This window comes from Sycon ciliatum, chromosome 3 (genome assembly GCF_964019385.1).
Source record: "Sycon ciliatum chromosome 3, ocSycCili1.1, whole genome shotgun sequence".
Classification (NCBI taxonomy): domain Eukaryota; kingdom Metazoa; phylum Porifera; class Calcarea; order Leucosolenida; family Sycettidae; genus Sycon; species Sycon ciliatum.
Genome location: NC_088645.1, coordinates 25,064,171 through 25,090,873, shown reverse-complemented (window position 1 = coordinate 25,090,873; position 26,703 = coordinate 25,064,171). Strand labels below are relative to the sequence as shown.

At 48.5% G+C, this 26,703-nt stretch overlaps 2 protein-coding genes across 2 annotated transcripts; both read left to right on the top strand.

Moving 5' to 3' along the window:
• Window positions 1-1,817: 1,817 nt before the first annotated feature.
• On the top strand, window positions 1,818-9,479 carry LOC135811881 (uncharacterized). Its single transcript, XM_065325123.1, has 2 exons — window positions 1,818-6,975; window positions 7,838-9,479. The coding sequence occupies exons 1-2, from the start codon at window positions 1,981-1,983 to the stop codon at window positions 8,669-8,671; spliced, it is 5,829 nt and encodes a 1,942-aa protein (XP_065181195.1). The 5' UTR covers window positions 1,818-1,980; the 3' UTR covers window positions 8,672-9,479.
• An 8,849-nt stretch (window positions 9,480-18,328) lies between these two features.
• On the top strand, window positions 18,329-25,899 carry LOC135811880 (uncharacterized). Its single transcript, XM_065325122.1, has 2 exons — window positions 18,329-23,731; window positions 24,592-25,899. The coding sequence occupies exons 1-2, from the start codon at window positions 18,722-18,724 to the stop codon at window positions 25,402-25,404; spliced, it is 5,823 nt and encodes a 1,940-aa protein (XP_065181194.1). The 5' UTR covers window positions 18,329-18,721; the 3' UTR covers window positions 25,405-25,899.
• The last annotated feature ends 804 nt before the right edge of the window (window positions 25,900-26,703 follow it).

Below are 26,703 nucleotides of genomic sequence, written 5' to 3'. Positions count from 1 at the left end.
ACACACAAACAAACACACGTCACAGGTGCCTCTTCTTTATAAGTAAAGATATACCGGTATAGTACTGTTGGCTCGAAATTGTTAACAGATGCGTTGACCTCATAGCTCATGCAATGAGTGATATGCGAACTGCCATTTTTATTATTATTAGTAGTACTGTTACGTGTCTACACAATCACACAGTCATGTGACACCGGTACAATGACTATGTACAAGGTTGCACCTCATCATGATCACTGTAATCTGTAGGCTAAGGCCAAGTAAAAAAAATGATTGTTTATCGTCCGCGCCCAGCCCCAAATTTTCACCCTCCCGGCCGAATTATTTTATTTTTTAGTACTGGTAAAGTACTGCATGAACTGCGGTCTACGGCCTCTAATCAGCATGGCCATAGATTTTTGAAGGTGAGGTCCACAGACTGAACCAAAGCTTAGTTGCTATGGGCTTGAAAAATGAATCTGATTATCAGCTGCCTCATTTCCTTCGTCTGTTTGAAATTCACGTCGCGTACGTTTCTTCCATAGCGATCTCCAGTATTTAAGGCTGTGTTTACATGAGAAATTTCAACCCGGGTCGAGTTCACCCCGGGTTGAAAGTCTGTACGATAGACAAAAGAGGTGAGCGTTTACATGAAGACAGCTGACCCGGGTCAAATACTGATATGCCGCCAAAAGTCCACTTCTACAGTCCTGTATGGTCACGTGAATCCGTTCGCGCGAAATTTGCATCTGCAGTGCCGTTCAAACCTGGCGCGAGATACGCACAGAAGTACGTTTGTACGATTTTCTTGACCCGGGTTGATTTCAACCCTCCCCTTGGGGGGAGGGTTGAAATCAACCCGGGGCGAAATTTCAACCCGGGTCAAGCGCAATGCGTCATGTAAACGCGCAATTCATTTTATGCACATGGCGGGTTGAAATCTGACCCGGGTCGAACTCAACCCGGGTTGAAACGCCTCATGTAAACACCGCCTAAAAGAAAACTTCTAAAATCATTTCTCCGGATTCGTGTAAGTACATGTAGCTGCCTCGGCTGGGCATGCTTCATACATGGCTTGTATGCATTTACCTGACTACATCGCTACCGACGTCCTTTTACACCGTAGAGTCTACCGACGTGCTTTTTATGATTGTAGCAATGACACGTGGCCAGGTAAATGTACAGTCACACTTAGTGCTAAAGAGTAAAGAATTAAAAGGTGTGAGTAGTACATGACTTTTTACTGTTACGTGTACGTGTCTACACAATCACACAGTCATGACTCATGACTCATGTGCCGGTACAATGACTATGGTCGCACCTCATCATGACAATCATGGTGATCTGTAAAGTATTATTATACTAAACTAAAGACTAAAGACTAAAGGACCTTAGAAGAAGGTACTACTACTAGTACTAGTATGCCAAGCCAAGGCGGCTGCTCACTGGCATGGGCACTGAGTGGGTTCAAGTGATGACCTCGAGCTAAAATGACAACGCGTGGATATCAACCCCCAAGGCCCAACGGCCTAGCCCCACGTAGACCATAGACCTACAAGGCTACATGTAGGTAGCTAGCTAGGATGTGACGCCCGTGCCAAGACTAGCGCAGTAGCGGGCCAAGCTAGCTAGGCTTCGTAGATCTACGTGTAGTTCAGTGCACACGTGTATTAGTATCTGAGTGATAAAACCCATGCAAACAGTGTCATTTTTGTTTAGTTCGTTCATACGCCTATCTCTGCAAGGTCAGTCATTTTTGCTGTGAGCGAGACGAACGTCAGTCAGTCGTTGTTGTCGTTATCGGGTGTTCAGTAGTTCAATTATTTTTCAGTTGCTGTATCTTGCAGACGCTTGCTGTCCAGATGAACAAAGTTACCAGTGATCATTCTTGCAAGAAGAACTGAGTGTTGTGTATTTCAAGTCAGTTCAAGAATCACTTTAGCGGTTTCGGCTGTGATCATCGATTCGAATTGACTCTGCGTTTCCTGTTGCCTCGGATATATGATGGCGGTCATGGAAGAAATCAGATCCAGGCTTGCATTCCCCTCAGTCTCCATTCAAACGTCGGCTATTGGTCGTCTAGAAAGTCTTATCAGCGACACAGCTGCGATTGATTCAGCGTCGCAACTCACACCGGAACTGCAGCTTCTCCTGGACAGCTGTGGGCACGAGGGTGTGGCTGTTGTGTCAGAATGCTGCGATGTACTGCTGCGACGTGTGCGCTGCGGCCAATGGTCAGCACAGATTGTTACACAGCGGCTGCTTAGTAGTCTCTCCTCTGCCAGATGTACATGGATCATCACTGGCAGCATTTTGAGTCTGTTGGTGGAGTCTAAGGAAAACAATTTCTGGTCGGCACTCAACAGCTCATCCAAGTCCAACAGCGGCCATGGCTCACATCCACTGGTGTCCGCATTCAGGTACTCCCCAAGTGCCAGAGTGGCAGTGGTGCATGCACTGCGTCACCTTCTCTCCATGGTACACAGCAGTGCGGCTACTACCCACACGCAGCAGCAAAGACTGTGGAGCATTGCCGAGCCCGTCGTCCACTTCATTCTCTATGACAACGTGGGTTTTGAGTATCGTGAGAGGCTGGTGGAGATTCTGGTCGAGAGCGCTCTTGAGTCCATGCAAGCCAACATGGACGACGTGGTACCGAGTGAAAAGAGTGTAAATGGCGTTCCGTCGCATGAGAACGGTAAGCAGCAGCAGCGTGATGGAAGCAGCTATGTGTGTAACGTTGTCAAACTGCTCATTGACTGGCTGTGTAGTAGGAATATGTCAAGGTTTGAATCCAGTATGAGCGCTCTGCAATGCTATCGCAGAGTCAGGAAGCTAGTGTGGTTGTCAGTCTTCGCCACTGCAATTGAGGAGTCGTATAAGTTATCCATGTACCACATTGCTGCGTCATGGCTTGTGGACATGGCGGCGGCTAACAATCAACCTCTGGACGTCATGCTGAAGGAGATCGAGTCCATTGATGCATCTGCGACCACTGCCGTTGTGTTTGTACCAAGTCTGTACGTGGTATTGACATGCCAGCCAACTCTCTTCGCCACCATCATTCTAAATCTACTATTGAAGTTTCTACCGTTCATGAGCAGTGCCGCCGATCAGTCGCTGGGTGCTTTGCCCTTGTACTGTACTAATATTACTACTACTACTATTACATCATCTACTCCATCGTCATCCGCAGCTGCGTTGCTTCTCAAGTGTCAAACTGCTATACAGAATAGCCTGGTGTTGGCTGGTGGTAGTCATATCAATACTACTGCAGGTGGCGGCGCTGCTCATAGCCTGAATGGCGCAGACGCCATCGCCGCAGAGTCAGTTCAAGTCCCGTTCGTCAGCTCACTGGCACAGTACATCCGCTCTGCAGCCCGCCTGCCGCTCCTGTTTCAACGCGAACCCGAGCTGTGTAAGCTATGGTTTGATCATATGAAATCAGAGTTGAAGAAGATTAATCCGCAGGCTGCTCTGGACACGCCGTCCCTGTACAAGTTTTCCATGGTAGCAATGGTGGTCAGCTCCGTCCTGGTCTCTGGGTGGTCGTGCAGAGAGCTACGCTTAGCGTCCGTGTTGGCTATGCAGAGCCTGGCAGTGGCGTGCCCTCCGCTGTCACATGACCTGCTGAAGATGCTGTTACACTGTTTCAACGTCAGCACTATGGAAGCGGACGTGCAGCTAGCTATTCTACACGCTCTGCCTGAGATGGTCACACACAACGTCATGCTATCACCAGTGGTTGCCACCATAACAGGGCTGATGGCACAAGCATCACTACAGCCGCTGTCGCTGCGTCTCGTGTGCAAAATTTGGCAGAAGATGGATCGTCTCTTTCCGCAGTTGCTGAAGGTTCTGACGGTGTGCGCCGAACACATGACGTCATCGTCGGAGATGCTGATGTCATGCTCTGCAACAGTTCTTGACATCGCTCAGACGCGGTCATCTCAACACGCTAATGACGTCATGCCCATCATCCGTAGACTGCTTTCGGCTCCAGTGAGATTGGATGTGCGTGGAGAGGTGATCGCAATGGCCACTCGCAGTCTTCACTTGATGATATTGAACGAGGTGGTCGAGTTCAAAGCGGTGTGGACTACATTGGGTCAAGAGCTCAGCATGCAAACCAGGGAGCTGGCACAAGCTGCCGTTTGCAGACTGATGGGGTCCATGGCTGAGTTGCAAGGAGAACAGTTGCCAAGTCGCCAAGACGAGGCACTGTATCATGAGCTCATTTCCAGTTTATTCAAGATGATCTTCTCACAGCCTGCGAGCAGCACCACCGTCATCTCAGCAGCGTACGAGGCGCTGTCCTGCTTTCCCGTGGAGTGTTTCCAAGCGTCAATGCTGCCCCCTGCACACATCCAAGCCTTACTGGACACTGGGCTACTGAAACCTGCCAGCAGCCAAGACGCGGCCGCCGCACATGATTCCACCGTGTCCTCTACACAAGCCCGCAGCAATGGCAGCGGTTGCAAGACGGCATCGAATGGAGCAGCTTCTCCATGGCCTGCTCCTCCGTCACCGGATCAGTTCGGTGCTCAGCCCATTCCAGCCGATGCACTCTCAGCGCTAATGGTCTGCAACGTTGGAGCTACAGACGGTCACGCTAAGTTCCTTGCTCACTTGCTGCAACATGAACTGAAGACACAGTCACGTGGTCCAGCCTCCAATGATCGCTGCCGTCCTACCAACAACAACAACAGCAGTACGGTGAAACGTGTTGATGCTCGACTAGTGCGTGTTCTCGGCAACGTGCCGAAATCATTGCTGAAGCTGTACGAATCCTGCAAGTCACCGGCATCGCTACCAAGCCTGGCAGCTGGTTTGCTGTCCTGTCATCAGCCTAGTTCTGTAGCCAGTAAGGCCAGTCGTAACGCGACCACCGACCGTCACCTCATCCTACTGCAGAATCTCCTCTCTCAGATTGCACCGCCTGCTCCCAATGCTGGTACTATGGATATCCTGGGTCTGGCTGAGAAATGGTGTGCATTCCTGCGTCGTCTCTTTGCACACCTGATCCACGTGAACCACACTGACGAGGAGAGCCTCGTCAACAAGCTTCAGGCATTTTCTGGGGCACGTGACAAGATATTTGATGTGTTACAGAAGGCGTCCAGGCTGGGTATGAACAGTCTCTTCAACAGCACCCTGGCACTGACCCAGTTGTACCGCGTGACTTGTGATTTCTGTAACACTGATCTTCCAGTATCAATCTATCCACGCCTCCGGAGCTGGAAAGCCAAGATGATAGCGACGATGATGAACATGGCGTCGGACAAGGTTATGTGTGCTGGAGGTGTCTTTGCCAACGAGCAGATCTTCAGCTGGGGAACACAGGGACAGGTAAGCAAAGGCAAACACGGTGCCCTCTGCCTGAGTGCACTGTTTCTTGGTGTGACCTCTCTATGCCATACACTGGTGGGAAGAGACTGGCCAGTACTGAAGATGATCACTGATACGCTGTCACAACACTGTGCTAAACTACCTGGCGCTGGCACACACCAAATGATAGCCGCCCTTGACTACGGTGATAATCGTCTCTTGCACCTGGTCCTGCCCTTCTCTATGGGTACACTCTTCTCGGCTATGGTCACAACGCGCGTTTGGGTCGTGGAAGGAGTGCGCGGTATGAAGTTGTTCGAGGAAGCTCGGGAGCAGTATTTATCAGCATTCGCTGCACACAGGGATGGCGCTACGCTTGTTGCCGGCCAAGTTGTCACCGATCTCTTGAAGAACACTCAAAACAAAGAGTTGACGTTCGACAAGGGTCTCACCATCTGCTCCATGCTGTTATCACGTGCCGAAGGTCTTTTCGACGCGGAAAAGTCGAAGACTGAATTGTCAAGATTCGCCAAGGAGGCTTCCCTGTACTCCTGGTCAGTGTGCTACGCCTACCTGGTATCGCATGCACTGGACAAGCTCACTGAGAGAGACCAGATGCTGGCCAATACTCTGCTGGTAGCTGATAGTGGTGCCATTACTTCGCCACTGGTGTCCAAGGCACGCATGCTGTGTTTGATGGCACTGTCCTTGCTTGGAGAGAAGACATCACAGTCCGTGCTATCCAGTACATATGACCAGCTGAAAGACACTCTACGTAGTGCTGGTAATCTCTCTGCTGGCAGCGGTCTCCTGCAATCTTGGGAATGTCAAGTTGCCAGTATGCAAGTATTACTTGGAGAGAATCATCTCATGTGGCGAGAAGAGAAAAAACTGCACATCAAAGCATGCCCGGTACCTGCATATGATCTGGTGAAGGGCTTGGACACGGCGAGACACAGCGCCGACACATCTTTCTCATCCATCGCGGTGCAAGCTGTTGGTGAAGTATGGTATCAGCTATACGAAGAGAACTCACTACAGGCCTTGCACAATCCTGATGAAGAGTCCATGGCGGTTCGGTCGAAGTCGAACGTCCAATCTGTTCTGCAACAAATTGTTGCTCAGCTTTCAGCCCTGACAAGTCAAGTAACCATTCCTACTCGTACAGGTGATGGCGTTGTCAACACAATGCTGTGGCCGTGTATTCATACACTGCTACGATCCCTGTGCCAAGCCGTGGAAATCCCACCCACATTCGAATGGTCATCGGTCATGATCAAACTGCTAAGAATGTCGTCCGCTCCTGGAGATGTTCACAGCGAGTGCCTGACAATACTGTTGAAGAGCTACGCTAAAGAATACGACAGCACCATGCTGGTCAACCTGATCACCGACGGAACGTTTCTCAAGTTTTCTCTGGATAATCAGAAGCTTCTCCTGTCCAGGCTATACAGCGGGAAGTTACCGAGTGTAGAATTAAAGTGCCTGTGTGCATCGCTCGGACAGTTATTTGCTGACAGGGAGAAACACCAGTGTGCGGCCTTCCTGCCCGAAGCCATCGCGAACGTCTGGAGCTCGTGTCGCGATCACACCGACCACGGCGAGATCGTCTGGGAAGATCTTCTCTGTCCTGTGGTGACGCAATGGATCAACTCTAACGAGAGCAAGGTTAGTGCTGTGAAGTTTGTGTATTGTTGCATGTCAGTTGTGAATGATTAGGCTACATGAAGGTTAACACTCCGGTGGTAAATAGACTACTACTAGTACAAGTAGTTCTGTATTACAATGATGTTATTAATTTGTGTTGTATTACGCATACTCTTAGTCTTACTTTGTAGCTGATTGCAGGAGTGTGTAACAGTTACGGCCAAACTCTCCGCCTAGTTCTAGTTCCCTAGCTTCTGTAAGGATTCTCAATTTCTCATCACAAACCCCATTCTAGCTTCGAAGGGAATTCTATTCCAGTGGATTTGTTCTCAAACAAATTCTTTGTAGTATTTGCAGTAGTCGCTCACTCTATAATTTGTTTGTCGCATACGTGACTTTCCTTTCTCTCCTTCTCAAGGCTGCCGGATGGGACAGAGCATGTGGTGGCAGTTGAGTAACACAGTAAACAAACAGACGAGTTCTAGATTTTTTAAAGAGAGAGAGAGAGAGAATATTTACAACGGCTTGGAATGTGGAAATTGGGTGCGCACCACCACTGGCTGTTACTTTGATTGTCACAGCACAAATCACCCGACTAACGTCACTGCAGCCGTCACATACATGTACGTGATGTGTTGCTAGACCTAGTCATTAGATGCTCATGCATAATTTCTGCAAGTGTCTCCTCTCCCATACACTGACGGCTGTATGCACAAGCTCTCCATTATGGGGGGGGGGGGGGCAATAGATGATGTTTGGACAGCTAATGACGTAATACGTCTCTTCTGGCTACGTGCACACACGCATGTGTGTGTGTGTGTGTGTGTGTGTGTGTGTGTGTGTATGTGTGTGTATGTGGGTGTGTTCTCTATACAATTCTCAGGTTCTCTCTGATCTGATCTACTTGTCACCAAGACTGATGAGGGCATACAGCCAGGAGGCCACCAGCAAAGCTAATCATCACCAGTCTGAGGTGTTGACGTTGCGCATGTTTGCGTTCAGAATGCTTGAAGCCATGCACTCAGACAATGGCGTTGGACCGTTGCTCATGGCGGTGGAAACTGTAGTGGATAACTGCCCGGATGATCAAATAGTGGACATGATCATGTTGCTAAGCAGCCTAGCGTGTCACAGGCAAACATCCGCATTCTCTACTTCGCTACTGCAAGTGTTGGAATGCCTGAGCTCTTCAAAGCGATCGACAACACATTTGATTGCTGATATGATCATCTCCTGCTGCTCATCTCTCCTTCAAGCTGTCAACAGCGGCGTCACTATCACCGCTACCCTCACCTCTAGCAGCAGTAGCAGCAGTGGCAAGACTTCATCACCAGCATCTAATCTGCACCCTGACCACACTGACCACCACCAGCAGCAGCAGCAGCAGCAGCAGCCCCCTCTGGATAGCTTACTCCACAACATGTTACTAGCGTCCGGTGGTGACGAGCAATTTCTTCTATCCGCATCTAGACTAGACCAGCATGCCACAAGGTTCTGGCTCGCCGATTGGTTTATGCGCACTGGCTGTGAATGTCTGCCCAGTTCACTGACATCACTGGCTGCTGTTCCGGCCATGTCTGTGTTTCTGAAGGCGCTTGGCCATGTGCTCAGTGCACTGGAGACAGCGGTTAGCGAGCTCAACCGTGATGCTATTTGTCTTTCCAGTCTCCGTGATTGTCGCAGAGTACTTGCTGCAAACATACCGTCCAATACTTGAACATTTTGTTTTTCACGGCTGAGCGGAGCGAAAGAGTGCAAAAAACGTATTTTTCGCTCACAGATATTTTCATGTGTTTGTTCTTGTTCTGCGCAACTCCGTTGAACCTGCCATCGCGGTCTTTGTTTTTCCTCGTGGTAGTTGAAGTTGCCCGCCCACTCACCCAGGTGTCATGGGGGTCTTCCACTGTTTTTCTTGATATTCTATGCCGATGTGTGTGGCTTATGATTATGACATACAATTACATACAATTTCTTGTTCTCTATTCTTGAGTCTGACTGGCAGCGGGGCAGGAATTAATAAATTAGAAAGGTTTTTTGGCCGAAAGGCGTGTTTTTCCTCTAGCCCGGTTGAGCGGTCGCGGCTAGGAATGTAGGGAGTCATTGTTTTCAGGCGCTCCCCTGCTGCCCAGTCACCCATGCCGTTTTCACTTGATTTTGCGATCTTTTCTGAGTTTTCTCCCGCTTGCTGGCGGTTCTTTGATTGATGATTTAGATGTTTTGGGCTATTTATCTATTATGTGGCTGCGAGTGTGGTTTTTGTTTCTACTCATTTCTGGAAAACCACTACGGTGGTGAGTGTGATTGCTCTGGTAGACCACTACCCCACGTACTGAACAGTTGCTTTAAGAGTGAAAAAGACAGATTCTCAATACCACCAGCATGAAGAAAGAAGATGAGCGACAGAAAGCTGCCAGCATGCCCATACCTATTTAATAATCAAGAGATTATATTCACGAAGCACAGATATAGACCTGCGCATTGTTCAGCTATTACCAGTCAGTCATCACTTTGTCATAATAGTATTTTGATTAGGCCATGCTAAAACAAAATAAAGTTGATTCTCAGCTCATGAGCCTGTGAAAATCGGTGCGAGCGAGCGATTTTTTATTTTATTTCCCACAATTTTTTTATTTCCAAAGATAGGGTCACACATATGTACATGGTCATAATTATTCAGGCCAGGGAGTTGAAAAATACCGGTACTAGTATTCTCCCTGATTCATTCCTTTCGGATTGACCGTTTTCATGCGCGCATTTGCATAGAATTTAAAAAAACTCGTCGGTACGCGGCCAAAAATCGGTGCCCGCGTACTTGAGAAATCAAAGATAATTTTTACCATGGCCTTAGCAACGGTTGTTAGCACCTGCTAGGTGTATGTTCCCTCATTTTTATCATTTCTTCCTTACAAATCACGTGATTGTACCTTTCAGTGACTGTCACTAAGTTGTTGCTCCTTGGTTGTTCTATACTATAGTATAAAAGTTCATTCGTGTTGCATTGTTCATTAACCCATTACTGGCATTAGCTTAACGGTACAACAACGATTCCTTGAGTAGGCTGAGGAAGATTGTGCCTGAAGAGCACCACTTATATTATACTGCTCTCCAGGCACAAACATCACCAGGAATACAAACTTACAGAGACGCTCCGTTGACTGACTCAACTGATGAGGGGTGAATTCCCCGAAACACTGTGTATTGAGCGGGGAGTGGTGCTTTCTTGCAGCCTGCAGGTTTGCCGAGTGGACGGTTCGATGGACTTCTTCCTACTAGTACTATCGCCGAAGTCGCACCAACCTCTTTTTCACATTATTACTGATATTTATTCATATTCAATAGGGCAGTCCCCACCGACTCAAGGTCTTCTTACGGGGTACCCTAAGAATGAAAGTAATGCAGGGCGAAATAGGGATGATGCAGCAGTGCTGATATCAGATGGAGCGCTATTCCATCTGCCTGCAGCCAAATAAGCAAGAGAAAACAGACGGTAGCGTGAATGGTTACTACCAATAGGACATAACCCCCACCCCCTGGGGTTATGTACTCTTGTTACTACGAAGCAGGGATTGGCCAAATGCTAGCAATCACTTGGCAACAGGCACGTGTCTTGATGCCATGTTTGGAGTTCGCAGCTCGGGATTCAGTTTTGACTTTTCTCATACTTCAGTACTCTCCGGCGCACTCAGAAGAACTACGATGGAAGAGCGCAGAAGAAGCTATCTCCTCACTCGTTAAAACAAAATGCCGTCACGATTTATTGAAAGAAGTGGTATAGTTGGTGGTAAGAGTGTTCAAAACCATTTGAACTTCAACCTGTTCGTCTTGTTGTTGACATGCTCTCTTTCCATCGTCTTTAGCTTTTGTTTGTTGTGAGCTGCTTTGGCTTTCTCCTATACCTCAGAGGCTCTGGGGGATGCCAAGTGATGTTTTTGAGAAGCTGGTGATGGCTGTGAGCGAGAGTTTTGCCGATCGGCGTCGTCCTCGCTATAGCGATGAAAATACTAGTTACTGCGCACCTGGCAGATATCACAACCCGTCGGAGCGTCCAGGAGCAAAGGAATCTTGGGTTTTCACTGGAACCTAGTTCCTCCAGCATCGTGTAGCCCACCGTCGGTGAATGGCCCTCCAGAAAGGTTGAACCTGGTCTTCTGCAGCATCTCGCAGTCCTGCGAGGCACACCGTGTACGCCTGCTATGTATTGTACAAATATAACTCATGCGGTAGTGGACTTTACAGTGATAGGTCTCAGCCTGTATGCTGCAAAAGACACAGGAAATGTGACTGGTGTCTGTACACTGGACGCCAACACCCCAGTCTTCTCCTGCACGATCTGGTTGACATTGACGCCATCTTGTTTTATCACGCATACGGTCCACTACCCTACCAGTATCACCTTTTGCAGGTAGATCTACTCTTCTGGCGCCATTACATGGCCTAGCCTAGCGCCTGAATCGGCCTGATCCTTCACTGGGCTCACTGTTTCCGAACACAGTGTCCTCCACCTTGTTTCATGCTGTCAATCTAACAATATGTGTGAACTATAACAAGGTTTATCTAATACTAGTTTTGAAATAGTATTGGGTTATATAATACCAATCCCTGACACTGCATTACAAGCGGTGAATTCAAGTACTGCTTTGAGCCGAAATCTGACTTTGGGGCTCATAATATGGCCGAATTTGGACATTCTCTTAGCCGATCGCAATGCCGATTAGGTGAAAAAATCGGGCCGATTTGGGAAATGCCTACTCGGTGCACACATTTCTTTAGCCTGCTCAAGTTAGTTAGTTGATCTAATGAGGGGTGAGTTCTAGAAGACACTGTGTATCGATCAGGGAGTCCGGAGTGGTGCTTTCTTGCAGGTTTGCTAAGTGGAAGGCTGGATGGACTTCTGGAGTGCTCTCAGGGGTGGCTGTCGTGAGTCAGTCAAGTGTCAAGTCGGCAGGAAAATTCGCGAGCTCCCATGTAGGGAGCGACACACAATTCTTCCGAATATTGTCTGTCCTTATACCCGCTCAGGATGGAAACACTCCTTCGCAGAACCCAACTATTTCCGCAAAGGATGCAAATCATACTTCGAAGTACAAGACACATTAGCGGACCAGTCTAAAGCAATTTTATTAATAGTCCATCGGCCAAATCTCAGAAAGGGCCTCTTTCGGCGAAGGTGATGCACTGAAGCTCCAACTAAACGCCCTTTGGCACACTAGCTCATGAGACCCCATAGAATACGAATCCGATTGTTGGACGTTGCCAATCCAGTCCAGGATAGTCGAACTGGGTCGAATACCTTCTTCCGATTTTCGTAATTTCGTCCACCATTACATCTTTCTCATCGACTTTTTTTCGCTTGGCGAATGTTCTTGAGCCGCTGAGCAGAATCTACGCACGCTCGAACACTTGAAATGCCTGCATGTTGACGGTTCGCAAGATTCTAGCGACCTTGGTGGAAATCTATTATTTATTTTGACATTTTTGGGGGGATCTGAATTAGAACGGTAGAAGCTCATTCGGAGAAGGCGGCGTGTCGCCGCTGTCGGATTGTCGCTACTGTTTCAGACGTATTTGCTTGAACGTGCAATTGAGGATGGACAGAAGATGAAGTGACGGCTTTCTTGAACACGGACGTTTTGTCTACATTGTAGCTGAAACATCTCATCTGGCGTCTAGAACGCAATTATTATGAGTTGTGAGTGCCAGCTGAGCTGAACACAAGCTGGACACCATTCGTCAGCTGGGAATTTGCATCGAAGCTCTTGATAGCCACGATAAGCATAATTATACAGAGGTAACCTTGTTTGACTCAATACGCATGCAGGTGATACCACTAGTGGCACTACAATGTAAATGGTGCAAAATTGATGCAACAGCGAATATGTACTTCGTACAATCACGAACAATTGTAAGGCAAGTGTTCATGCCTGTCATAGAAGAATTTCAGCCCGGAAGTCTTGTTGTCATGGTCATAAATAATACAGGACTTGAGTTGGCTCTGGACATAAACACACTTGTGGTGAATACGGTCATTATTGCGAGAAAAATATTTAGCCATTGTATGCTAACACCTGATGCCGCGCTACAAGCAATATTTCATGTACATGTATGTGAGACTCAATTGCATCCACAAGGCCGTAGATGCATGTAAGCACACAATGCTGTACAGTATAAGTAGTAGTCGACATGTGGTGCCTTCCTGCTGCACATGCGGCAAGTTGGCAACGACACATGACCTATCTGCACCGCACAGCGTGAGCTTAGAAAGGAATATTGCACACATAGTGCTATTTGTGTTCCAATATCGTTAAGCCGGTATACATGTACTAGTATCCTTATACATGTACCTGGTCACTCGATAGGCGATGCCGACTGTACTAATCTTATCCATATTACCCGATAGGCTATAGCACACTGCGTCAGATCACTATGCAACAAAACAAGAGCTTTGGAGCAAATATACACTGAAGCAAAGTAGGTTTCAACGGTACAGCACTAGTCACGATGAGGGGAGTTACGAGGATGGTTAGGCCGTGACACATAGATGATGATTGTTTTAAATGATTCATGCACGGTAGAAAATTATGATATTGCTTTCACAACAATGACATCAGTAGGAGCAGTGACACAACCTTACTGCTCCAAGTAGGATTTACAAGCGAGTGAACGGAGAGCAGACTGGTCTAATAGCAGACCGGGTCTAAGCAAGGAAGTAATTGGCATCAGAGGTGAGCTTGCACATCAGAAAACAGATGATAATCACCAAACACAGAGAAGTTGGCTATGTGTATGTTTGTGTCACTGTGTGTGCATGTGTGTGTGTGTGCATGTGTGTTTGTGTGTATGCGTGCACATCTGTGTGTGAGAGAGAGGCAGACAGACAGATAGCATATGATGGGAGGGATCAAGGTCTGACCTCAGAGTTAAATGCTGACGGTGTGGAATAGCAACAGTGCGAAATCGGGCAGGGTGGTTAATGGCCCACACTGGAGCCGAGTAGGAGCGCCAGTGGTTGAGGGCTAGCACAGGAGTAGCAGCAGCTCCAGCCTAGGAAGATCAGCTTCTGGATGAAAATCTCCCGGACACAGTAGGTACCAAGCTTCACTAGCAGATTGCCGGCAGGGGTGCACGGCGAGAACCCGTACATCCCTCAAGCCACCAGAGTCGCAGTACTTGGACACGATCCAGGTGCTTACCCGCCAACAATGCTGAGAAGGCACTGGAGCCATACAGGAACATATGATCGAGCATGACCACAGACTTGAAATACAGGGTCCGGCGTTGAATACTGAGACAGCGACGTCTCCTCCACAGAACACCACTCAGCCCCACCATTGCATTATTTTCGCTTTTTCATGATTTTTACAATTGTGTTAGAGCACACAGCACTCGATGCAACATTTACCAGTGACTAAATAACTCCGCGTCTCCGACCATAACTGCAGCGTTCCCGTGAGCCTGTTGGATTTCCGTCAGCCTGTTGAGATTATCTTCATCTCGTCACATGTGAGCCTGTGTGTTTCATCCGTATCGTGGCACAATTACACAGACACGATTTCCAACTCAGGCCGGTTCCGTTGCTCGAAGGGTTGGCGGTAAGAATTGCTACGCCGTCTGCGGCTGCATGGGAACTTGGCGAGTCGTCGTCTTTCTCCATAAATCCTGATCGTCACGCGAACAACAGCCACTATTGCCTAAAAACTACGACACAACAGTATCAAGCTCGCCCCAGCAGAAGGACACGAATGACGAGCGCTAAGACGGAGAAAGAGAGACAGGGTTAGCGAGAGCTGACTAGTGCAGGTACGCTGTCATCTCCTGAGGTGGTGGGCGAAGCAGCGAGGTGGAACGAAGGAAGATAGAACTTATTAGAAGGCATACGGAGGCACCAAAACCTATTGCCTGTCACATACTAAGTGCCATTTAGGGTTGACAGCTGTCAGCTGACAGCCTCAAAAATTTGAAAATCTGCTCCAAAAACTCTCAAATGGAGCGCACAGTAAAAAAACTCGGCGACGAAGAACGCTTCGTATCGACGCCCTGGACTGAATTCGGCACGTCCAACAAACGGAATAGTGTTCTCTGATATATTCTCTACGTGCTGGGTATGGTCGCGTTTAGTTGGAAGCTCAGTGCATCACCACTTTCGATTTTGAGACTTGGCCGATGGACTATAAAGGTCAGCTACAGCTAGCATGGCTGCAGCTGCAAGCCAAGTGTCGCTACTACCAGCATCAGGAAACAGCACCAGTGTGACTTTGCTATTGCCTCAGTGTGTGGGTGCATAGCAAACCACGCATGTCGTACGCGGGTGTGACTTTTTCTTCGCCACCAGTTGTCACCCCGCCCCCATTAGCCAATCCAGTCAGTTTCACTGGCTACATCACCTTGCTGTGAGTAAGATCGCTTGAAATGTGCTTGTATTCATACAAAAACTGGATCCAAGTGGATCCAGTTTTTGAATTTTTCAAATTCATTGTTGCTATGCTGTGACGTAGCACTTTCAAGCCCTATTTTAAGCGACTAATAGTGGTCTCCGTGGAAACTGATGTCAGAGATGACCTGTACTACACTCTACAACCAAGAGTATAACCCCCCAGGGGTTCTACACTCTTGCTACAAGTACAACTTTAGTATATTATTCAGAACTAGTATTAGATAAACCTTGTTATAGTTCACGCATATTGTTAGACTGACAGCATGAAACAAGGTGGAGGACACTGTGTTCGGAAACAGTGACCTTACTACAACCTTCCGCGGTTGGCAGAGCCCCGGTCCCACCGCGGTTTCGAACACAGTGTCCTCCACCTTGTTTCATGCTGTCAATCTAACAATTGCGTCATGTACAACCTTGCACCAGTTACAGGTCATCAGTCTGACAACAGTTTTCACGGAGACCGCTAGTAAGTGTAGTAGACTATCGCCTCGGCATGACGGCTGGCGTGCAGCGGAGTAGAGGATCGAGGAGCGAGTAGCTGTTATCGAACACGGCTGCAACTACCGGTAACTGTTAATTCTGCGTCATCCATGCCACTACAAAATCATTGTACTGTATAAGTATACAATAGAAGTAATACTAACACTATGCCAAAGCCGCCGCGGACTGGGTTCAAGGGAGTACGCAACGAGTGCCGCTCCGGAAACAGGAACGTTATCTTGGGAAGTTGAGATGCGTCGTCCATCCCACAAATTGGTGTTGTGAACAAAACCGTTCTCAAGTAAAGGCCTTTACGTACTCCCTTGAACCCAGTCCGCGGCTTTGGCATAGTGTTAGTATTGTTACACAATCATGTAGATTGAGTATACTAGTACCATGTAGTGGGATGGATGACGCGGAAGTTGAGCCCTGTTCGACAACAGCTGTAAACAGCTGCTCGCTCCTCGATCCTCTACTCTAGTACTACTACTGTCGTGGTCCCTCGGGTACATGGAAATCCGGGGCCGGTGCCCTCACTCAGCGGGTACAGAAGTAGATCTACATGTGCCTACAGTAAAAACCTGTAACTAAAGACCACCGTGACTAACGACCAGCCTGGTACTACAGACCACTTCGCTACATACCGACGTCACAGTTCTATGATTGTACTTAGTAGCAATGACACGTGGCCAGGTAAATGTACAGTCATGTACATGTACATAATGTATGTAGCACTTAGTGCTAAAGAGTAAAGGGCTAGGTGTTAGTACATGGTAGTAATAATATTATTATTATAGACTACTAGCAGCACCCCGCCAGCGTTGCCTGGCCGAACGTGGCATATGCGGCCGGGTGAAGCAAGTACATGAACAGCACACGTGCTCAGCACGTGGTGGTGGCTACACGATTCGCACCCTTCCGGTGCTCAGCGCTTCTGTGGCTGCTTCCGCTAGCTACACGATTCGCACGCTTTGCGTGGTCTGTGCTTCTGCGGCCGCTAGCTACCTACACTGTTCGCACGCTTCGCGTGCTCAGGGTGACACACAAACAAACACACGTCACAGGTGCCTCTTCTTTATAAGTAAAGATATACCGGTATAGTACTGTTGGCTCGAAATTGTTAACAGATGCGTTGACCTCATAGCTCATGCAATGAGTGATATGCGAACTGCCATTTTTATTATTAGTAGTAGTACTGTTACGTGTCTACACTGAATCACACAGTCATGTGACACCGGTACAATGACTATACAAGGTTGCACCTCATCATGATCACTGTAATCTGTAGGCTAAGGCCAAGTAAAACAAATGATTGTTTATCGTCCGCGCCCAGCCCCAAATTTTCACCCTCCCGACCGAATTATTTTATTTTTTAGTACAGGTAAAGTACTGCATGAACTGCGGTCTACGGCCTCTAATCAGCATGGCCATAGATTTTTGAAGGTGAGGTCCACAGACTGAACCAAAGCTTAGTTGCTATGGGCTTGAAAAATGAATCTGATTATCAGCTGCCTCGTTTCCTTCGTCTGTTTGAAATTCACGTCGCGTACGTTTCTTCCATAGCGATCTCCAGTATTCTAAAAGAAAACTTCTAAAATCATTTCTCGGGATTCGTGTAAGTACCTGTAGCTGCCTCGGCTGGGCATGCTTCATACATGGCATGTATGCATTTACCTGACTACATCGCTACCGACGTCCTTTTACACCGTAGAGTCTACCGACGTGCTTTTTATGATTGTAGCAATGACACGTGGCCAGGTAAATGTACAGTCACACTTAGTGCTAAAGAGTAAAGAATTAAAAGGTGTGAGTAGTACACCCACGGTCAACTGGGTACTCACAGCTCGGAGTGAGGGTAACAAGGATGCAGTTTACAGGGTTATGGGCCGTTACACGCCCGATTGGTTGAGAGACTCACCTACTCTCCCCTGACTCACTTGTGAGGTCTGCATTCGCCACTCAGGTGTGCAAGGCATAGGCATAGTGGTGGCCTGCGGAAGCGAAGGCTAGTTTGTGTGTTTCTGAACATTCAAGCGATGCCAACGCGAATCCCGCGAATTATTATTATTATAGTAGTACATGACTTTTTAGTATTTTACTGTCACGTGTACGTGTCTACACAATCACACAGTCATGACTCATGACTCATGTGCCGGTACAATGACTATGGTCGCACCTCATCATGACAATCATTGTGACTGTAATCTGTAAAGTATTATAATACTAAACTAAAGACTAAAGACTAAAGGACCTTAGAAGAAGGTACTTTTACTAGTACTAGTATGCCAAGCCAAGGCGGCTGCTCACTGGCGTGGGCACTGAGTGGGTTCAAGTGATGACCTCGAGCTAAAATGACAACGCGTGGATATCAACCCCCAACGGCCTAGCCCCACGTAGACCATAGACCTACAAGCCTACATGTAGGTAGCTAGCTAGGATGTGACGACTGACGGCCCGGGCCAAGACTAGCGCAGTAGCGGGCCAAGCTAGCTAGGCTTCGTAGATCTACGTGTAGTTCAGTGCACACGTGTATTAGTATCTGATAAAACCCATGCAAACAGTGTCATTTTTGTTTAGTTCGTTCATACGCCTATCTCTGCAAGGTCAGTCATTTTTGCTGTGAGCGAGACGAACGTCAGTCAGTCGTTGTTGTCGTTATCGGGTGTTCAGTAGTTCACTTTTTCAGTTGCTGTATCTTGCAGACGCTTGCTGTCCAGATGAACAAAATTACCGGTGATCATTCTTGCAAGAAGAACTGAGTGCAGTGTATTTCCAGTCAGTTCAAGAATCACTTTAGCAGTTTCGGCTGTGATCATCGATTCGAATTGACTCTGCGTTTCCTGTTGCCTCGGATATATGATGGCGGTCATGGAAGAAATCAGATCCAGGCTTGCATTCCCCTCAGTCTCCATTCAAACGTCGGCTATTGGTCGTCTAGAAAGTCTTATCAGCGACACAGCTGCGATTGATTCAGCGTCGCAACTCACACCGGAACTGCAGCTTCTCCTGGACAGCTGTGGGCACGAGGGTGTGGCTGTTGTGTCAGAATGCTGCGATGTACTGCTGCGACGTGTGCGCTGCGGCCAATGGTCAGCACAGATTGTTACACAGCGGCTGCTTAGTATTCTCTCCTCTGCCAGATGTACATGGATCATCACTGGCAGCATTTTGAGTCTGTTGGTGGAGTCTAAGGAAAACAATTTCTGGTCGGCACTCAACAGCTCATCCAAGTCCAACAGCGGCCATGGCTCACATCCACTGGTGTCCGCATTCAGGTACTCCCCAAGTGCCAGAGTGGCGGTGGTGCATGCACTGCGTCACCTTCTCTCCACGGTACACAGCAGTGCGGCTACTACCCACCCGCAGCAGCAAAGACTGTGGAGCATTGCCGAGCCCGTCGTCCACTTCATTCTCTATGACAACGTGGGTTTTGAGTATCGTGAGAGGCTGGTGGAGATTCTGGTCGAGAGCGCTCTTGAGTCCATGCAAGCCGGCATGGACGACGTGGTACCGAGTGGAAAGAGTGTAAATGGCGTTCCGTCGCATGAGAACGGTAAGCAGCAGCAGCAGCGTGATGGAAGCAGCTATGTGTGTAACGTTGTCAAACTGCTCATTGACTGGCTGTGTAGTAGGAATATGTCAAGGTTTGAATCCAGTATGAGCGCTCTGCAATGCTATCGCAGAGTCAGGAAGCTAGTGTGGTTGTCAGTCTTCGCCACCGCAATTGAGGAGTCGTATAAGTTATCCATGTACCACATTGCTGCGTCATGGCTTGTGGACATGGCGGCGGCTAACAATCAACCTCTGGACGTCATGCTGAAGGAGATCGAGTCCATTGATGCATCTGCGACCACTGCCGTTGTGTTTGTACCAAGTCTGTACGTGGTATTGACATGCCAGCCAACTCTCTTCGCCACCATCATTCTAAATCTACTATTGAAGTTTCTACCGTTCATGAGCAGTGCCGCCGATCAGTCGCTGGGTGCTTTGCCCTTGTACTGTACTAATATTACTACTACTACTATTACATCATCTACTCCATCGTCATCCGCAGCTGCGTTGCTTCTCAAGTGTCAAACTGCTATACAGAATAGCCTGGTGTTGGCTGGTGGTAGTCATATCAATACTACTGCAGGTGGCGGCGCTGCTCATAGCCTGAATGGCGCAGACGCCATCGCCGCAGAGTCAGTTCAAGTCCCGTTCGTCAGCTCACTGGCACAGTACATCCGCTCTGCAGCCCGCCTGCCGCTCCTGTTTCAACGCGAACCCGAGCTGTGTAAGCTATGGTTTGATCATATGAAGTCAGAGTTGAAGAAGATTAATCCGCAGGCTGCTCTGGACACGCCGTCCCTGTACAAGTTGTCCATGGTAGCAATGGTGGTCAGCTCCGTCCTGGTCTCTGGGTGGTCGTGCAGAGAGCTACGCTTAGCGTCCGTGTTGGCTATGCAGAGCCTGGCAGTGGCGTGCCCTCCGCTGTCACATGACCTGCTGAAGATGCTGTTACACTGTTTCAACGTCAGCACTATGGAAGCGGACGTGCAGCTAGCTATTCTACACGCTCTGCCTGAGATGGTCACACACAACGTCATGCTATCACCAGTGGTTGCCACCATAACAGGGCTGATGGCACAAGCATCACTACAGCCGCTGTCGCTGCGTCTCGTGTGCAAAATTTGGCAGAAGATGGATCGTCTCTTTCCGCAGTTGCTGAAGGTTCTGACGGTGTGCGCCGAACACATGACGTCATCGTCGGAGATGCTGATGTCATGCTCTGCAACAGTTCTTGACATCGCTCAGACGCGGTCATCTCAACACGCTAATGACGTCATGCCCATCATCCGTAGACTGCTTTCGGCTCCAGTGAGATTGGATGTGCGTGGAGAGGTGATCGCAATGGCCACTCGCAGTCTTCACTTGATGATATTGAACGAGGTGGTCGAGTTCAAAGCGGTGTGGACTACATTGGGTCAAGAGCTCAGCATGCAAACCAGGGAGCTGGCACAAGCTGCCGTTTGCAGACTGATGGGGTCCATGGCTGAGTTGCAAGGAGAACAGTTGCCAAGTCGCCAAGACGAGGCACTGTATCATGAGCTCATTTCCAGTTTATTCAAGATGATCTTCTCACAGCCTGCGAGCAGCACCACCGTCATCTCAGCAGCGTACGAGGCGCTGTCCTGCTTTCCCGTGGAGTGTTTCCAAGCGTCAATGCTGCCCCCTGCACACATCCAAGCCTTACTGGACACTGGGCTACTGAAACCTGCCAGCAGCCAAGACGCGGCCGCCGCACATGATTCCACCGTGTCCTCTACACAAGCCCGCAGCAATAGCAGCGGTTGCAAGACGGCATCGAATGGAGCAGCTTCTCCATGGCCTGCTCCTCCGTCACAGGATCAGTTCGGTGCTCAGCCCATTCCAGCCGATGCACTCTCAGCGCTAATGGTCTGCAACGTTGGAGCTACAGACGGTCACGCTAAGTTCCTTGCTCACTTGCTGCAACATGAACTGAAGACACAGTCACGTGGTCCAGCCTCCAATGATCGCCGCCGTCCTACCAACAACAACAACACCAACAACAGCAGCAGTACCCTGAAACGTGTTGATGCTCGACTAGTGCGTGTTCTCGGCAACGTGCCGAAATCATTGCTGAAGCTGTACGAATCCTGCAAGTCACCGGCATCGCTACCAAGCCTGGCAGCTGGTTTGCTGTCCTGTCATCAGCCTAGTTCTATAGCCAGTAAGGCCAGTCGTAACGCGACCACCGACCGTCACCTCATCCTACTGCAGAATCTCCTCTCTCAGATTGCACCGCCTGCTCCCAATGCTGGTACTATGGATATCCTGGGTCTGGCTGAGAAATGGTGTGCATTTCTGCGTCGTCTCTTTGCACACCTGATCCAGGTGAACCACACTGACGAGGAGAGCCTCGTCAACAAGCTTCAGGCATTTTCTGGGGCACGTGACAAGATATTTGATGTGTTACAGAAGGCGTCCAGGCTGGGTACGAACAGTCTCTTCAACAGCACCCTGGCACTGACCCAGTTGTACCGCGTGACTTGTGATTTCTGTAACACTGATCTTCCAGTATCAATCTATCCACGCCTCCGGAGCTGGAAAGCCAAGATGATAGCGACGATGATGAACATGGCGTCGGACAAGGTGATGTGTGCTGGAGGTGTCTTTGCCAACGAGCAGATCTTCAGCTGGGGAACACAGGGACAGGTGAGCAAAGGCAAACACGGTGCCCTCTGCCTGAGTGCACTGTTTCTTGGTGTGACCTCTCTATGCCATACACTGGTGGGAAGAGACTGGCCAGTACTGAAGATGATCACTGATACGCTGTCACAACACTGTGCTAAACTACCTGGCGCTGGCACACACCAAATGATAGCCGCCCTTGACTACGGTGATAATCGTCTCTTGCACCTGGTCCTGCCCTTCTGTATGGGTACACTCTTCTCGGCTATGGTCACAACGCGCGTTTGGGTCGTGGAAGGAGTGCGCGGTATGAAGTTGTTCGAGGAAGCTCGGGAGCAGTATTTATCAGCATTCGCTGCACACAGGGATGGCGCTACGCTTGTTGCCGGCCAAGTTGTCACCGATCTCTTGAAGAACACTCAAAACAAAGAGTTGACGTTCGACAAGGGTCTCACCGTCTGCTCCATGCTGTTATCACGTGCCGAAGGTGTTTTCGACGCGGAAAAGTCGAAGACTGAATTGTCAAGATTCGCCAAGGAGGCTTCCCTGTACTCCTGGTCAGTGTGCTACGCATACCTGGTATCGCATGCACTGGACAAGCTCACTGAGAGAGATCAGATGCTGGCCAATACTTTGCTGGTAGCTGATAGTGGTGCCATTACTTCGCCACTGGTGTCCAAGTCACGCATGCTGTGTTTGATGGCACTGTCCTTGCTTGGAGAGAAGACGTCACAGTCCGTGCTATCCAGTACATATGACCAGCTGAAAGACACTCTACGTAGTGCTGGTAATCTCTCTGCTGGCAGCGGTCTCCTGCAATCTTGGGAATGTCAAGTTGCCAGTATGCAAGTATTACTTGGAGAGAATCATCTCATGTGGCGAGAAGAGAAAAAACTGCACATCAAAGCATGCCCGGTACCTGCATATGATCTGGTGAAGGGCTTGGACACGGCGAGACACAGCGCCGACACATCTTTCTCATCCATCGCGGTGCAAGCTGTTGGTGAAGTATGGTATCAGCTATACGAAGAGAACTCACTACAGGCCTTGCACAATCCTGATGAAGAGTCCATGGCGGTTCGGTCGAAGTCGAACGTCCAATCTGTTCTGCAACAAATTGTTGCTCAGCTTTCAGCCCTCACAAGTCAAGTAACCATTCCTACTCGTACAGGTGATGGCGTTGTCAACACAATGCTCTGGCCGTGTATTCATACACTGTTACGATCGCTGTGCCAAGCCGTGGAAATCCCACCCACATCCGAATGGTCATCGGTCATGATCAAACTGCTAAGAATGTCGTCCGCTCCTGGAGATGTTCATAGCGAGTGCCTGACAATACTGTTGAAGAGCTACGCTAAAGAATACGACAGCACCATGCTGGTCAACCTGATCACCGACGGAACGTTTCTCAAGTTTTCTCTGGATAATCAGAAGCTTCTCCTGTCCAGGCTATACAGCGGGAAGTTACCGAGTGTAGAATTAAAGTGCCTTTGTGCATCGCTCGGACAGTTATTTGCTGACAGGGAGAAACACCAGTGTGCGGCCTTCCTGCCCGAGGCCATCGCGAACGTCTGGAGCTCGTGTCGCGATCACACCGACCACGGCGAGATCGTCTGGGAAGATCTTCTCTGTCCTGTGGTGACGCAATGGATCAACTCTAACGAGAGCAAGGTTAGTGCTGTGAAGTTTGTGTATTGTTGCATGTCAGTTGTGAATGATTAGGCTACATGGAGGTTAACACTCCGGTGTTAAATAGACTACTACTAGTACAAGTAGTTCTGTATTACAATGATGTTATTAATTTGTGTTGTATTACGCATACTCTTAGTCTTACTTTGTAGCTGATTGCAGGAGTGTGTAACAGTTAGCCAAACTCTCCGCCTACTTCTAGTTCCCTAGCTTCTGTAAGGATTCTCAATTTCTCATCACAAACCCCATTCTAGCTTCGAAGGGAATTCTATTCCAGTGGATTTGTTCTCAAACAAATTCTTTGTAGTATTTGCAGTAGTCGCTCACTCTATTATTTGTTTGTCGCATACGTGACTTTCCTTTCTCTCCTTCTCAAGGCTGCCGGATGGGGCAGAGCATGTGGTGGCAGTTGAATAACACAGTAAACAAACAGACGAGTTCTAGATTTTTTAAAGAGAGAGAGAGAGAATATTTACAACGGCTTGGAATGTGGAAATTGGGTGCGCACCACCACTGGCTGTTACTTTGATTGTCACAGCACAAATCACCCGACTAACGTCACTGCAGCCGTCACATACATGTACGTGATGTGTTGCTAGACCTAGTCATTAGATGCTCATGCATAATTTCTGCAAGTGTCTCCTCTCCCATACACCGACGGCTGTATGCACAAGCTATCCATTATGGGGGGCAATAGATGATGTTTGGACAACTAATGACGTAATACGTCTCTTCTGGCTACGTGCACACGCGCATGTGTGTGTGTGTGTGTGTGTGTGTGTGTGTGTGTGTGTGTGTGTGTGTGTGTGTGTGTGTGTGTGTGTTCTCTATGCAATTCTCAGGTTCTCTCTGATCTGATCTACTTGTCACCAAGCCTGATGAGGGCATACAGCCAGGAGGCCGCCAGGAAAGCTAATCATCACCAGTCTGAGGTGTTGACGTTGCGCATGTTTGCGTTCAGAGTGCTTGAAGCCATGCACTCAGACAATGGCGTTGGACCGTTGCTCATGGCGGTGGAAACTGTAGTGGATAACTGCCCGGATGATCAAATCGTGGACATGATCATGTTGCTAAGCAGCCTAGCGTGTCAGAGGCAAACATCCGCATTCTCTACTTCGCTACTGCAAGTGTTGGAACGCTTGAGCTCTTCAAAGCGATCGACAACACATTTGATTGCTGACATGATCATCTCCTGCTGCTCATCTCTCCTTCAAGCTGTCAACAGCGGTAACACTATCACCGCTACCCTCACCTCTAGCAGCAGCAGTGGCAAGACTTCATCACCCGCATCTTATCTGCACCCTGACCACCCTGACCACCAGCAGCAGCAGCCCCCTCTGGATAGCTTACTCCACAACATGTTACTAGCGTCCGGTGGCGACGAGCAATTTCTTCTATCCGCATCTAGACTAGACCAGCATGCCACAAGGTTCTGGCTCGCCGATTGGTTTATGCGCACTGGCTGTGAATGTCTGCCCAGTTCACTGACATCACTGGCTGCTGTTCCGGCCATGTCTGTGTTTCTGAAGGCGCTTGGCCATGTGCTCGGTGCACTGGAGACAGCGGTTAGCGAGCTCAACCGTGATGCTATTTGTCTGTCCAGTCTCCGTGATTGTCGCAGAGTACTTGCTGCAAACATGCCGTCCAATACCTGAACAGACAGATTCTCAATATCACCAATATGAAGAAAGAAGATGAGTGACAGAAAGCATGGGGGTCTTTACAATCTATGCCAATGTGTGTGGCTTATTATTATTGCATACCATTTCTTGCTGTCTCTTTTCTTGGGTCCGACTGGCAGCGGGGCAGGAATTAATGAAATAGAAAGGTTTTTTGGCCGAAAGGCGTGTTTTTCCTCTAGCCCGGTTGAGCGGTCGCGGCTAGGAATGTAGGGAGTCATTGTTTTCAGGCGCTCCCCTGCTGCCCAGTCACCCATGCTCACCACTGGCCATGCTTTTTCAATTGATTTTACCGCCTTTTCTCCCGCTTGCTGGCGGTTCTTTAATGGTTTTAGATGTTTTTCAGCTATTTATCTATTTTAATACTGAGTATGTGGCTGCGAGTGTGTTTTTTTGCCGCAAGTTCTACTCATTTCTGGAAACCACTACGGTGGTGAGTGTGATTGCTCTGGTAGACCACTACCCCACGTACTGAACAATTGCTTTGTGAGTGAAAACAAGAAATTATAATCACCGCCTGCTCCCAATGCATGTACAATAGGGCTTGAAAGTGCTACGTCACAGCATAGCAACAATTTCAAAAATTCAAAAACTGGATCCACTTGGATCCAGTTTTTGTATGGATCCAAGCACATTTCAAGCGGTCTTCCCCACAGCATGGTGATGTAGCCAGTGAAACTGACTGATTTGCCTACTGGGGGCGGGTTACAACTATAGTCTGTTTCAAAAAGATTAGCAATCAGGTTTTGGTCTTAAAAAGTATGAAGATAAGGGAAAATTGGACAACGAAGTACATAAAAGGGCTGGTTAGGGCACGGCAAATTGTTCTGTGAAGGTTTCGGAACAATTGGACCAGCCGTTAAGGAGTTAGAATTTCGGCCAGGTTTCCGGCCTTTTCCCATGGTTTACAATTTGCCCTGGAAGCCAGTATCGATTTTCTATCAAAACCCACGATTTATCTTTTCCTTTCTGGCCTTGTGGTTATGGATGCTGTCTGCTGACCATGAAGTTGCGAGTTCAAATCCCAACCTATCTTCAACTCACACTTTTTTCATTGTTTTTTTGGTGATCAAGCAGACTTGTTGTTGTTCACGGTTGTTGTTGTTGGAGCTCCCGCTTCCTCTCGAACTGACTGACACTTGACTGGCTCACGCCATGTGAACACACCCTCAACACTGAAACGGTGTGAGTGAATACGGAAGTCATTGCGCTGTAGCTACGTGTTGAATACACCGGCACATCGATCGATCGATTTCTTTTTGAGAATTATTTTAG